Raw genomic sequence first — 15685 nt, forward strand, 5'->3', positions numbered from 1 at the left:
CCCGAGCTGGCGGCGGCGGGTGACCCGGGCTGCTGCGGCGACAGCAGGGGGGCGGAGGGCGAGTTCAGGCGCTCCCCAGCTCTGTGGGCGGGTATAGAGCAGACCTGCGGCGCCATCAAGAGAGAAGGGGACCATGGAAAGGGCAGCGGAGGGAGCCGGCAGGAGGTGGTGGTGCCGGAGAAGCGGGGGAATGGGAAGGAGCCCTGGAGAGGAGGTGCCATCAAAGCCGAGCTGCCCGACGTGGCCTTTGAGGCCTACAGGGTGAAGGTGGAAAAGGAGGACGCCCCGGCCGGCTCCCTGTGTGGGCCTGTTCGGGCCAGCACCGAGGACCGCAAGGCGCCGCTGTGTGAGGGCTTTGGGATCCTCCCTGAAGACGTGAAGATCCCCGTTGTGTTTCACCCCTTGCCGCCGGGGACCCGCATACAGATCCAAGGCCCTCTGCCGCCAGAGCTGATCCATGTGACTAAAGTGCCGGTGAAACAAGTGCCGCTTAAAATGCAGTCTTTACTGGAGCCTTCAGTAAAGATTGAAACTAAAAACGTTCCCCTCACAGTACTGCCCTCTGATTCAGGTATTATCTTAAGAGAGCTTGGAAGCGTTCAGTAAGTGGCGCACAGCTGGCAGGTTGCCAGGCAGGAGAACACAAGTGGAAAGGTCATGTTAGACAGTCGTCCCTTTGGATAGACTGGAGTTTGTGCAGCTCTCTTCAGCGTAAGACGTAAACACATGGGAGCACAGAGTTCTCTAGTGGTTTGTTAAAAGCAATGCAGTTTTGTCCACTTGCTCCCCGACCACATTAAACCCCTTGTAACAGTGTTCAGAATTGCATTAAATTGCGATTGCAAGTTTAAAGTCAGGAAAGCTGCTTGATTTTTTAAAGCTGTTGAACATTCACACACGTCTGAGAAAATTTGGACATGTTAAATGAGGAACATTTTGAAACATCTGAATTAGAAGTTTACTTTTTTTGAAAGAGATCTAGGCTTTCAAACTTAATGACTTAAGTGAGCCTAGAAGACTTTTGCTCTTTATTGATAATGTGAAAGAGTTCATTTTATGCCTTTTTCAGAGACGAAATTGCTTGCTTGGGGATCAGTTGTGAGGGGTTTGGGGATTCATCATGTCACCAGCTCAATTTAAATGTAGTCTGTGTTAATAAAGAGCCAAAGCTGGGTGTCGTGCAACAGTCATTTGGAAACACAGGTTCCTCCAGCAAAATGAGTGTCCAAATCGAAGAAAAGAGTGAGTGGGGGAAAAAAAAACCAACCAGAAACCCAGAACAGCAACAGCCTCGGCTGAGAAGCCAGGGACTGCACAGATGTGGGACTGAACTGCCATACACCATCACTAGGTCTGGGCCCTGCACTGTTAGGGCTTTGGTAATTAGTTCTGGTGGTGATGGCAAATGTGCAGTGGTATGGTCTATGCTCTACAAGGTTTAGTTTATAAATTCATAAGAAAACAATCTAGCCAAATGAAATCCAAACCAGTGTATTAACAGTCCCATATATTTCTTTTTTTGTTTGTTTTTTTTTTTTTTTAATACTATGTAACGAAAGCCAGGTAAATGATTCCTTAGGCAGTGGTTCAGCGAAGGTTAGTGGAGGATACTCCCTTGGTCTTAGTTATTTTTCTAGGAACTGCTCTCCAAATGTGCATCGAGTTTCATGTGTTTCAAAGCTCTAGTGATACTTTTGACTGTTGCCAAATATCCTCTTGAGGCACTATTGAATGTAACCTGTATTGCATATTGCCTGGGAGATGATCATCTTTCCTCGTTTTGTTGTGTAGGTATGCCAGACACTCCATTTAGCAAGGACAAAAGTGGCCATGTAAAGCGTCCAATGAATGCATTTATGGTGTGGGCTAGGATTCATCGGCCCGCCCTAGCAAAAGCTAACCCAGCTGCCAATAATGCAGAAATCAGTGTTCAGCTTGGATTGGAGTGGAGCAAACTGACTGAGGAGCAGAAGCAGCCCTATTATGATGAAGCTCAGAAAATAAAACAAAGACACAGAGAGGAATTTCCTGGTAAACATGTATTTATTTACTTGAATGCTTTAGAAGTGCAAGAATTTTTTTTTTAGAATTGATCTCTTTCATTAGAGCAAGTAATGGAAAAAAATCACAAACATTTCAAGCATGCAATCCTTCTGTCATCTTTCTAGTGCCTGAGAGCATATTAATTTTTTAAAGCATCCAAAATGTTGTTTCACCCTTCATAGCCTCTAATGTTTCTTATGGTCTTAGACCACCACAGCTACAGCAGCTCTTCCGGATCCTTTAGTAGTCTAATGGCCAGATAGTGAGTTTATTGTGAACATGGCCTGCTGCATCATTTTACGTGCTCCAGACAGAGCTGCCCAGGTGGCCTGTGGTGACACATGCATCCATTCCTTAAAAGCAGGAAAGGGAAATGCCACAGGAAGCACAAATGGCTTTGTATTCTGTGGGACTCTTCACCACGTAGATTTGGGATTCCCAAACAACAGTGTAGAAGATGCTTCCCAGCCTTTTGTGAAAAGGGTTAAAAATTTGTACCCTTAATGAATTAATTTCTCCATAACACTCAGTTCAATGAAGCAGAGCATAAGTACTTTGAACGCTGTTTTTAAAAGCTGTTGAGATACCAGGGGTTGTGATGCTTTCTGTTGTCATAATCCTGCTAGTTCATGATTATGGCTCATCCTGGTAGAAAAGATGGGACTAATTTATCATAAACAATCAAATGATAAGAGGAGCACTGTCCTTCTCTCCTTGCACCCTTCAAAAAATAAAAAAAGAACAACTTTAAAGCTGCATTAAGACTCAGCCTGTGTAAGAAACTGAGCTGCTCAATATAAATTCATAATATTTTTATACATCTGTTAGCATTTGGTTAATGTTGTAAGTCAAAGGCAAATGTACTCCTCCAAAATCTAGACAGGATTCCTAGTGGGTCATATTTTCTGTTGTCTCTTGTAACCTGCAGGAATATGTGAGACTTAAGGGATTAAGGGAACAACTGGGAAAGAAGCACATTTTGAATACAGTCATGGTTTTCTTCCACAATGAAAACCATGATACAGTGTTATGTTCTCCTTAACATGCTTTCCTCAGCTGTGCCATGTCACACCCCACTGTTCTATATTTATTTCTTTCACAGTTACTATTTAGTAACATAAAAACAATGCCCAAATATGTCCATTTTATTTCCACCTCTGATAAAATGCCCCATTTGATTGTTCACTGAAACAAATGGAATATTGCCATTGACTATAGGAGCAGGTTTTGGATAGGTTTTTTTAGAATTACAGGTATCATAACTTTAGATAAAGAATGAGATCATCCCAAAAACTGGGTGTCTGCATCTTTCTTCATCTCTGACAGGTTGGGTTTATCAACCACGACCAGGCAAAAGGAAGCGTTTTCCACTGCCTGTCTCTGCTGTATTTTCCAGCGCTTCTCAGAGTATCATCGCTACAAATCCAGCTGGTATTTGTCCCTTCCAGTCACCTGCTTACTCTGTTGTCATCCCCAATGTTAAGAACAGTATTGGACATCCAGTCTGTGAGTTTTCAGTAGTGAATTATTTTAAAAATGCAGAATTTACTTATTGTAGTAAAAGTTATACATACAGTAGTGTAGATATAGTTAAACCAATTCCTCAATCTTTCTTGGCAGCACTGTTTCTATCAGTCCTCCTCTGCGCTGTACCTCTGCCTCCAAGTCTCTACCTACTGTTTCCTCAGGCTCTTAAATTCTTCTGGCTTCTTCATTGCCCACAGATCCCTGCTATTGTCATTGTTGCTCCCAGTTACCTCCCACTACCTCTTGGTCTTTTTGGATCTCTGTTACTCAACACTTGCTTCTTGTTAAGCTACAGCTGTTTCTTTTTCTTGTTCTGTCTCCACTTCACATGTATCTTACCTCACCAGCTCTAACTGCCCTAGTGCTCAACCCTGCCCTACTAAGCCTGAAAAAGCTCGTTAGCTTAGTCCATGGCACCTCCATCCTGATGTTAGTGTTCCTTGGTAGTGAGGGCACCAAGGCTCTAGAGCAAACGCTCAGCAGCTTGGACTGCTTACAAGAGAGAGCAGTCAACTGTCAACGAGGTCATCAAAAAGAAAGTAGGATGTTAGTAAGGCGTGTGCTGCAGTGTTAAAGCAGTCAGTAAATCTGAATAAGAAATTTTTCATTTGAACATTTTCCATTAACAGTTACTTAGGTAGCTATGCACACCTGGAATAGTTCTATATGTAGTTGTTATGAACTTGCACATGCCCACAGTTTGAGCATACATAGCTCAGCTTTTATACAAACAAAAATACAGTTACAGAAGGAATGCATTACAAAGTTACACCTAACCTGGAAGGATCTTCCTTTTTATAAGGAGTCAATATGGGCAGTGAAATAGGGTGCAAGAGAGCCCCCAGTCAAGTATAATAGCTGGCCTGCATGTTTGGTAGTGAAAGAGCTCTGGCTCCATCAGTGCATGGATAGTGGGTTTCAACAACAAATAGATTAGATCCAGGCAATGGTATTTTTCTCTTTAAGCATAGTGACAAGGGCTGCTCTCTTTATAATGGGACAAGAAAATGAAATGCCTGTTGTTTATGCTGTACGGGAATATTTGGAGACCTAAAAAAGTACCCCCAGCTTTGTTCTGGTGAAGTTCTGAGTTAGTGATGTGATCCTTTCTCAAATCCTTCTGTAAAGTTGACTGAATAAAGTATTCTTTGTTTTCATTCCCTAGTATATTTTATAAAGTTACATTGTCCTAAGATGCTACTATGTTTCATTCCAGAGTTTACTGTGTCATTGTGGTTGAAATGATTCTTAAATACAAATGGTAAAAATCTAGACTCATTTAAGTCCTGTTGACTCAGAATTTAGACTCTCAGACTAGGTAGTAGGGTTTGAAAATACTTTTGCAATGTGTTTAGAAACCTTTCAGTATAAAGGCAGCCCCGTTGACATGCCGTGTGATTTGAAAGCTACATTCAACTGTATGTTCTGCATAACGTTTCAAAGTGAAATTGTCTAGTGGGTATGTTCACTGGTGAAACAATAAGAAAACATACTGGAGAGCAGGGTGTTTTAACCGTCGCTTTTGCTCTTCGCTGCTGCTTTGGCACCACACAGATTTGTTAAGAATTCGGCTCACTCCAACTCAGCCAGCAAATCTGGGAGGTCTTCTGAGCTTCAGGCACTAAATGCACACTCCAGCCCCATTCCGGGGTTGGCCATATCAGGACAAAACAGAGCCCTCACCAGCGCCACAGCCCCAACACTCACTAGCCAATTCCTTCTTCTTTCACCCTTGGGTTTCTGTAGAAGGAAGCTTGAATGCATGGGCTCCAAACCCATCTGTCAGAACACATGTAGGCCAAGTGGTGTATGACTGTGAGTTGCAGGGAAGTAATGCTAGAAAGTGTCTTGGGGGAAATGGTTCTGGCTTTGGCTGTGGCTTGGTACGCTCCTGTTTTTGAAATCTTTTCCTCTATTCATGTCTGATAAATAACTGTTCTGTTTCCTAAAGGTGACTCTCCTTCTGCCATCCGTCTGCCGGCTTCTTCCATTCAACATGCTGGTCCAATTACTCTTTTCCAGACTACTAGTGCAAGCACCGCATCAGTGGCTGTTCAAGCTCCAACCCTGCCCCTGCGCCCTGTAATTTCACCACAGCACTTTGCTGAACCTGCTCAGACAGAAGCTCTTGATGTATCATCTGGGCTCAGTTGCTCTCTGAAGAGACCGACACCAGTTTTCATTGAGAGCTTCAGCAGAAACCCAAGTAGCATAACCACCACTAATGGCAGATTTTCTGTCTCTAATAGTGAGCCCCCAAAGGAGTACCCAGGGGTTCCTATTTTTCCTAGAGGTGTACCTCTTCCACAGGCTACCCCTTTTCTTCACTCACATCTCTATGAGTCTCCTCCCCTTGGGCAGCCAGCCAGCCTGTTTGGAGTACCTCCTCGGTTTTCATTTCACCACCCTTACTTTGTACCTGGCCCTCACTATTTCCCCTCAAGGTAAGGAAACCCTTCATTTCAATATGGTAAGAACAAATGCTGAAAGGCAGAGAGTCTTTTGACTTACAGAAAGAAGATGGAGCATTCAGAAGGAAAGGTGCTCTTACCTATAGCTCCTGTGTGGTGGGACCTGCTGGCCTGAGGCTGCTTGTAATATATGCCCAGTTACTGAAGGCTCCATAGTACTATTGCAGTAATCGGCACACCCAAGCCCACAGTAAACAGAAGTATCTTCTCTCCACTTTATGCATCTAGGTGCAGTTGATTTCTACAGAAAAGCATTAGGTAGAGATAGTGTAAACATATTTTGAAAGTTATTGGATAGAATTAAAGTAGGCGTGTGAGATGCCTCTGGGGTGCTATGGTTGCAGCTGTCATAACTGCCAATATTTCTGGCAGCTTGGTGGGAAATGTCTTCAGAATTCTTATTTAAGGAGCAATTCCTAGTTTTTCCTTTGCAGTCTCTGGGCAGTCAATCAGAGATCACCTAATTAAAGAATTTACGAGCTAACACATGAAATATCCCGTGGGTATTTCCTAAGCTAAGCATGCACAGAAAGTGCCCGTGCCCTCCCAGCAGCAGGTGTGCTGCTTAGACGCGAGAAGTCTGATGCTTATTCTTTGTAAGGCATCATTTTTCTTTCATGACTGTGCAGATATCAAACGTAACAAATTATTATGACTATTAGACTTAAATTCTGCCCGTTTATACACTGCTCATTCCTACTAATAGCAACAACCAGTATGTTCCTATGGCAGTAAGACTACCTGGTTATAAATTGGGGCTGATGATGACTTGTCAAACTCAAAAGAGCTTAATGAGCTGATAAATGCAATAAAAGATATTTCTGGTTTTGAGGTCCTTTAAAGATACATGGGGCACATATTCCCCAAATTGCTGAAGATGAACTTTGCTTAGCCCTTGTTCTCCGAAGTTAGACAGTTCTGTGACGCCTCTGAGGGAGAGGAGTGTTCTTGTACCATAAAAGATGGTTCTGAGTTCACACATGAATGGACTTCTGAAGGCTGCCAGCCTTGCTAATGCCAGGGTCTTTCCAATACAATGACATATAAGTTTGCATTCCTATAAACTAATTTATTGGAAACAAGATTTGAAATTTCTGAGTAGCACTGACAGTGCAAATGTATGTATGCAGATTAATGCACTAAAAATTCAAATGTTAGAATGGAAAGATGTCAATAGACAGTGTATAAATGTCTTTATAATGTCTGCACTGTAGAGCTCTATTACTTCTTTACATACTTTGGTTTCTTAATAATGTATTGTATTTCTGTAACTGTGTAAATTACATGTGTCATTCTGCATCAGAATAAAAATTCAAACTTCTCAACACCAGAGGAGTACAGTTATATTTAACATAGTAACTTCCTGCAATCTACAATGTGGTTGCTTTTTAAAAATTTATCACTGTACATTCTTTAAATAGTAACATTGACCACCACATGTTGGGCACAAGGATTCTCTGTCAGTCCTCCCGCTTAATAACAATGCAACAGATGCAAGCGTTCAAAGAATAAATAAGAGCGTTTTACCCCAGCTCTGTCACAAATTTTGGCATACAGAAATAACACAAACTGACTTTTGATGCTTTGTTTTACTACTCTGAGTATGTCGGTTAACATACTACAGGCTTTACAGATGCTGGTTTATCCATGATGTTATTTCATTGATTGTTTTCAGAGCAATGTCGTGTGTGTATCTAGCATGAAGAGGTGCATGTGCACAGATATGGAATCTTTGAGCGACTCCTGTTATGGCCCCAGTGTTTAGATTAGGCATGGCTTTAAAGTATGCGTGTTTTGAATATTTCGACAGGATAAGCTGACTAACAGAACATTCGTGTCACTCTATTTTTCTTAGCTCAGGGCAAGGCAATCTGCATTTCTGAAAGCCAACTTTCAATCTCTTTCATTGCAGCACATGCCCATTCAGCCGACCTCCATTTGGCTGTGGGAATTTCTCCAGCTCAGTGCCTGAATGCCTCGGCTTTTACGAAGACAGGTACCAAAGACAGGAGGTGATGTTTTCAGCTCTGAATGGAGACTATCCTTTCAAGGAATACCCAGAAGAAAGCATACGCGAGGACCACCGCAGCTGCGAGAGCCTTGAAGTAGTGTCCTGCCACAACAGCTGCAATGAGGAGCGGTATTATAGCCCCCTACCACAGCTGGACGTTGGAGCATTGGAGGAGGTTTTGTCAGCCACCCCATCTACTCCCTCCAGCATCCACCTAGTCAATGTAACTGACAGCGACGAGGAAGAAGAAGTAAAGTTGTTGCAAGAATTGTAATTTTTAAAACAAATTATAATCCAGAGAAATATTATAGAATGGGAAATAAATGTTTTCCTCAACACTGTCTTTTCAGTCAGTGTGTTCAATGGAAAACCCGTGTAGCCTGAGCAAGCTATAGAGGTCATTTTGAAGAGTCTGATGATCTATTTGTATTTTGGGAGATGGCATACAGATCTGGGGAGGTCAAAAGCCGCTGGAGCTTCACCTGCTTCATCAGGGCATTGTCTGAGCTCTGCCTCAGGAAAGCACTTATACAGCAGTTCGGCTCTAAGTGTGTGATACTGTGCTTTCCTGAGGAGAGGTGTGTTTAAACACATCCTTTTAATGCCAAAATGGGCACTTTGATGGTATTTGCCATAATTTTATAGGTATTACTTTAGGAGTTTTAGCAAGTTAAATAATTCTGGTTCATTACTGTAATGTAGTTCTTGCTACAGTAAAATGCTGTAAGGCTCGGAGAGTGAAGTCAAGAATGTCTCTGCAATGCCTTCTATTTTTCCTTTGATGAGACAGTATTAAGCTTAATTTGGTTGATTTTTAACCTGTCTGTATTTGTGGTACAACTGCTTCATAATGCACCAAAAATGTACATCAGTTTCAGTAATGCTTTGGTCTGCAACCACTTCCATTAATAAAAATGGGATTGTACAGGTGTGGTGAGGCACCCACAGAGAGGAAAATGGATGGGACCTGGCCCTGTGACTTACACTAGTAGGCTGTGACTTGATCCCTGAGCGTAGTAGTACTGTTCTCCAGAGAATACCAAATTCTCGGAAGAATATCAAAGGCTTTTAATAGAGACAATATCTGCGCTGAACTCAGAGAGTAATGCAATTCAAATTTTTTTGGCCAAAATTTGTAATTTCTGTTGCTAACTTTTTTTTTCTCCCCTGTTTTGTGGAATAGAGGGCCATTTTCTTCTGGGAATTCTGTTATTTTGCCGTTGTTGTATTTGAATAAACTCACCTGAACGATGTATCCCTGGTGCTTCATTTTAAGCCGTGGGCACTGAACTGAGTGGGGACAGGTAAATCCTGATTCATGTAATTCACAGACTTACGGTGCAGCTAAGCTGCACGTGCCTAGAACGAGGAGCTGAAGTCAATTTTCAGACAATTTGGGCTACTAATACAAGTGCATGTGTGTGTGTGTTTATAATTATGTAAACCAAGCTACCACAGAAATATGGGCAGAGCTGAAAGCCATGGATGGAGAAGTCCATCTATGCTGGGCTCCCAGAGGATGCTAATGAACGATGCAGAGGAAGCAAGGTTGACCATCTCATACAGGACACCCCGTATTTTATGGGTTACCACACTGGATCTGTTGGACCCTGCATGTCCCGTCGAACCTGAGGCTCAGTCCCCCTATATCCATTGAGACTGCATTATTGATAAAGACAGCTACAAATGAAATTTCCGTATGCCTCAAAAGCTAGTCCTAAGTCACTGTAGAGTAGATAAACCTCTGGGTTCTTTGCATTTTAAGTTTTCGGTCTTACATCAACATTTTCATGCTTTTCTGCTTCTGTGGGCTCATAACTCCTTTTTCCAAGTCCAAGATCAAAGCCTCTCATTTGAGAACTACTGTATTTTGTAGTTAAAGAACACAAAAGCATCAGTAAATCCTGTCTATCCTACACATTGCAACGGTATTGTAAACAGCCCCCTGCTCCCACTGCATCTGCAACACAGATGAATCATTAAAAGGGAAGTCTTATAAATAGTAGAAAATGCCTGTTCATTTCTAAATTCTCACTGAAAGCTGATCTGGCCTGCAGGAGTGCATGTGAGCGAATGTACTAATTTCTACACGAGTATGTTTTGAGGTATAACACAGCTGTTTGTGGGATTATTCTCGAGATCTAACTTTCCTCTTCTCCCATTTTTCTTTTTATACACTATGGAGTAGGATATAAGACATACTGCAGTGCACCAGCATCTAGAACAGTTGCTCGCCATGGATGATACAAATTTACTTCCTCTTATATGGGGGTGTCCAGCACTGTTTGAAGGGCGGTGCCGCAGAGCTGCTCGGTTGTACCCTGTGCTTGTTGTGAACCTGGTGCTGGTAGCTCAGGGTGAGCTTCAGTGGGTCGAGGGATTTGGCATTTGCTGTGCAGCATCTGTCTGCTCATGGGACCTTTGCTGCTCAGTTAGGAAAACGCAGTTTTATACCCTCAGCAGAAATCTGCCCTGTTTAATACCACAAAGGCCAGAAGAGGGGAAGGCTGAGGGTTAACATGTCCTGGGTATATCAATGTGAAACAAAATGTAGGGGTGATCCCTCCTTCCCTTCCAGTGAGAGCTGAAGTCCTGAATCAGTCGTACAGGATCTGTGTCTGCAGGTCTATGGCATTGGACCCAGCCCTCAGCTCAGCTCTCTTGGAGGCTATCGTGTCTTCTCTAAAACAGAAGTGAAAATTATATGAACAACCCATCCAAACCTAGCTTCCTCTGAATCATTCCTTAGCACGTTCTGGCAGCCCCACATGGGGGAATTATCTTGTGCTAGAAGAGGATTTTAGCCCCCATTTCTACGTGATTTTCAGCTCACCTTTGGACTTATCTCCTAAATGCAGATTCCTGAAGTGCAGATTCCAAGTGCCTGTGCTGTTATTTCTCCTCTTGCTACGTCTGAGGTGGGCACAGGCAGGGCCAGTCCTGCGGCGAGCGTGTGCCCTCCCGCAGGCCCGCTTCATGGCAGGGCAGAGGGTACTTGAGGCATGAAAGACATATTCTACTCTCTTATAAGATTTTTTTTTTCCTTCTTTCTCTGCTATTTACCTTAATCTAAACTAAAAATCACCTTGCATGCTTCTGAGCTTGAAAAACAAATCAGATGCAGATTTTCCAAAAAAAGTTTATTTCCCTCCTGCTGCTGTACAAGTCTAAAGACATTTAGTAGTGCTTCCTGCTGCGTCACTGCCTCTGCCTATCCATTTGCAGAGGTGAGTTTCTTCTCCAGAGTTACTGGACAGTTTTATGGATTGGTTGTTATTAACAGCCCTTGTGCCTTTATACCTGTTGCCCTTCTCTTAGGAGAATAAACTGCTTCAGTATAACCCCTGTTGTGTGGGAGAAGTTTGCAGGCAGTGTGGAGAGGACTGCAGTGCTTTACATGTACAAATACAGCTAAAAGGATGCAGCGTGTCTGCATACACGACCTTCTACTGCTAAGTTCACTTGCCTGTAAGCAAAAGTAGCCACAGTGACCCACCCTTTATAAAAAAAGCATAGAGAGAGCGCTTTGATATCATTTCAGTAACAGCACATTGGGACAAGCCCTTGCCTCCTACCTGATCATCTTACAGCACTGCTCCCTCTTTGGTGGGACAGCTGCTCTAGGGCTCTTCCAAGTATTCCCACTGTCCTACATGGGTGGTGGAAAATCAGAGCTAAATGGAAGATTCTGGGTCAGATGAAATTGTTCTCTGCTGTTAAGACTCAGGAAAATGAAATTTGCTGTTAAATCGCCAGTTCCCTTCATGGATTCACAGCCTTCCTCCTTTGATCATTCAAGTGATCTGAAGGAGAAAAATGTTCTGAAAAATGGAAGATTTCACATTCCACTCCAGTCAGCCAAAGATATAAAATTTCTTTCATCAATGTGAGTGTCTGAAATGCAGAGGTTAGGCAGGACAAAGTCTTCTGCCCTCTCCTTCTAAGACTTTGATTCTTGGTAACATTTTCTCCAGTGCCAGCAGGAGTCTCTTCAGAGCAGTTCCTTCAACAACCTTTCCCATTTCTGAAGAGAGAGTTCCAATGGAATGTTACTGAGCTTTTAGTCTGACACACATCCCAGTAATTCTCCGCATAAGTCTGGTTCTTTAACAGGCATTCTCCTCTGTAGGTCTATCTATGTTCTTCTGGGTGGCTAGCTCCTGATTTACTATGAACATAATGGAAGAATGGTCATCTTTTGCTTTCCAGCTAACAACAGCGTTAAACCATCTTGCAAACTGTCGAGTAAGTGCAGTGACCCCACTGCAAAAGCATTCGCATCAGCTTTGCCCTGGGGAAACTGAAACACCTAATTTTCAAACCTGCTGAAGGACCGCGTGCACCCACCCTTGCTCTGGGTGCTGCATGGAGGCTGCTGCTGCTAGGTATGTCCATCCCTTGATCACAGGGGATGCAACAGATAAGGGAACAGAGCACAGACTTCCAAACTCCCAGCTGATATTTTTAATCAGGCAGCTGGGATCCTGGAGGAAATGAGTCTGAGTCTGTGTAATTTCTAGATAACGGAAAGCCTGGCCTGGCTCTGTGAATCAGGCAAATTGTCCCATTGACTTCGGTAAGAGATTTTTGAAGAGATGGGTACAGGCAGGATCTGACTCATCCCGTGCCAGAGGCAGGTAGCGTTACAGCATCTGAGCACCATTAATAAGGCCAGAATATCCTGAATCTTTCCATGCAGCAATGTCTCAGTAATGTAAGTGATATATTATATATATAGATTAAACTATATATAACAACTGCACAGTCTGGGGTTATATTTTTATAGAGGGAGTTTCTGGTGATTATAAATTATTGATTCTCATATTACCAAGATCCAAAGATAAAAATATCACTATATAACAAATTCAAATATTGCATGTATTTTATTTTTATGGTACTTGAATGCTGACAACAATCACAAGCAGATAGTTGATGGCCTAAGTATTTTAACAGTCTTAAAATAAGGCTCCTTTTATTCAATTTTATGGGTTTTTTTTTGAGCTGATCTTCTTTTAGAGAAATATATGGAACAGTCCCTGGGAAGATTTGTTGTACTGGGGGAAGATTTGTGACAATTTTTCTGTGCACATATGCTTGTTCCTCATCAAAGTATTTTTTTTTCCTTTGGGTAGACAGAAATTTTATGCAGGGATGAGAGCAGAAGAGCTAAATTTGTGTCTAATTTTGGCTTGCATTTTTACTTATTTATAATAAAAGCATCAACAATAGTGCCATTGTTTTCTTCTCTATTACAGGCAGCTATAAATAAATGGGGGAGTTCACCAAAAAATCAAGGTTTCCCTTCAAGTTACTCCACATGATTAGAAAAAAAACTGAAATCTGGTCCTTGGATTTTTGCTCTGGGAAATAACATGATTTAGTTGTGTGATAAAAATTTGTGACCTGTCTGTGGGTCAGCTAAAATTGCATTTATAGCCTGCTCACCCTGATGATTCCCTCTAGGTGTTCCCAAGATGTCCTAGCTTTATTCTGCCCCAGTGATATCAGGAATAAACCGACCTTCACAAGATCACAGAAGTTCAGCATGTGAAGTGCTGGGGGAGAGAGGATGTATATGAAAGTCATAAACCAAAATGGCATCTGCAAATGGAAACAGTCACATTTCCTTTGGGCACAGTGGCAGGAGTCAGCAAAGACCTTCTGTAAAAGAGAGCTCAGTGGTTTCAATAGCATAAATAAACCTCCGGACAAGAGACAAAATCATTAGTGTTATCTAGCAAACCTTTATTCTAAATGGATTATTAATTTCCTATTGGCCTGACTTACTGATACACTCTGAAACGTAGCCAGGTGCAAATTCTCCCCATTTCTTAAGTTGGTTTCTTGGTGGTTCACCTACGCAGGCACTTTAAGTATAGAGATGAATGGAAAGGGCGGCATGGATAATGTGGATCAATGGCTGTCTGAAGAGTAAAATTAGGAGGTAATGCCTTTCATTGCCACTCTGAGCCAGCCCCATAAAACACACGTCAGTCCAGCCTCGCAGCCTTGCTAGTTCGGCTGCAGTTGAGCTGGCTGGGAGTCACAGCAAGAAATGCACTGACATAAGGGAAGGCAGCCGCTTTTCACGGGCTCAGCATTGCCAGGAACATCTACAGCATCATGGAGTTCACATGTTTGCTGCTGGTAACCTCAGCACAGCCCCACTAACTTGTGCTCTCCTCTCCTGGCACGCCCTGCGCCACACTGGCTAACCCAGGAGCAGGGCACTGCACCTGGCAGCCCTCGGGATGCCCGTCCCCCCTGTATGAGGCTCAACAGGGCCAAGTGCCGGGTCCTGCACTTGGGTCACAACAACCCCATGCAACGCTACAGGCTTGGGGAAGAGTGGCTGGAAAGCTGCCTGGCAGAAAAGGACCAGGGGGTGTTGGTCAACAGCCGGCTGAATATGAGCCAGCAGTGTGCCCAGGTGGCCAAGAAGGCCAATGGCATCCTGGCTTGTATCAGGAATAGTGTGGCCAGCAGGAGCAGGGAAGTGACCATGCCCCTGTACTCGGTGCTGGTGAGGCCCCACCTCGAATGCTGGGTTCAGTTTTGAGACCCTCACTACAGGAAAGACGTTGCCTTGCTGGAGCATGTCCAGAGGAGAGCAACCAAGCTGGTGAGGGGTCTGGAGCACAAAGCTGATGGGGAGCGGCTGAGGGAACTGGGGGTGTTCAGCCTGGAGAAGAGGAGGCTGAAGGGAGCCCTTATCGCTCCCTACAACTGCCTGAAAGGAGGGGGGAGTGAGGTGGTTGTTGGTCTCTTTTCCCAAGTAGCAAGCGATAGGACAAGAAGAAATGGCCTCAAGTTGCACCAGGCGATGTTTAGATTGGATATTAGGAAAAATCTCTTCACTGAAAGGGCTGTCAAGCACTGGAATGGGCTGCCCGGGGAAGGGGTCGAGTCCCCATCCTTGGAGGTATTTAAAAGATGTGCAGACGAGGCGCTTAGGGGCATGGTTTGGTGGCAGACTTGGCAGTGCGAGGTTAACAGTTGGACTTGATGACCTGAAAGGTCTTTTCCAACCTAAACGATTCTATGATTCTGTGGTTTTCTAAGGGTAGAGGACTAGTAAAGAGACGATGCATGGACCGCAACCCCTGGGTTAGCCCTGAAGGATGCAGAAGACAGGGATGCTCCTTTGGGAGCCTTGTGGGAGTGGGTGGATATCCCTGAAGCACATGGAATGTGAGCTGTGAATATTTCCAAGCCCTTCCCCAGCCCCTCCATCTGCCTTAAGGGGAGAGAAGCAGCAAACATCTTTTCGATTCTGTCCTTTTATATGGGCACAATAAATCTCAGCCTATATCCCTTCACCCATCTAGGGGCAATGCATTTCCCGGGAGCAGAGGGATTTAGGATGCCTCTGGAAACACGGGTTCCACCATGAAGGGTTTGGTAGAATTACATACACATATAAGAAATAAATAAGCAAACCACTAAAGCCATAGCCCCGCTCCTGCAGGAGCCGCTCCCTCCGCCAGGTCTCCCCTCTTTGCCAGCCGCTGAGGCGCGATGGGTTTCCATGCTGGAAAAAGAGCTGGGGAGAGGGGGCGGGGGTGGAGTCGAGGTTTTGCAGGGGGAGCCCCAGGGAGGAGCTGAGGCTCCCCCCTGCCCCGGGGTGCTGGGG

The 15685-nt window shown here is 43.8% G+C and overlaps 1 protein-coding gene across 1 annotated transcript in view; it reads left to right on the forward strand.

The window, feature by feature from the left end:
* The window catches only part of SOX30 (SRY-box transcription factor 30), a 9093-nt gene extending 767 nt beyond the window's left edge, over window positions 1-8326 (forward strand). The window contains exons 2-6 of the mRNA XM_009634721.1: window positions 7-571; window positions 1792-2031; window positions 3370-3549; window positions 5522-6014; window positions 7954-8326. Coding sequence (XP_009633016.1) covers window positions 7-571; window positions 1792-2031; window positions 3370-3549; window positions 5522-6014; window positions 7954-8326 — 1851 coding nt within the window. The remainder of the gene's footprint in view (window positions 1-6; window positions 572-1791; window positions 2032-3369; window positions 3550-5521; window positions 6015-7953) is intronic.
* The last annotated feature ends 7359 nt before the right edge of the window (window positions 8327-15685 follow it).

The sequence above is a fragment of the Egretta garzetta genome, unplaced genomic scaffold (genome assembly GCF_000687185.1).
Source record: "Egretta garzetta isolate BGI_Z169 unplaced genomic scaffold, ASM68718v1 scaffold612, whole genome shotgun sequence".
Taxonomy (NCBI): domain Eukaryota; kingdom Metazoa; phylum Chordata; class Aves; order Pelecaniformes; family Ardeidae; genus Egretta; species Egretta garzetta.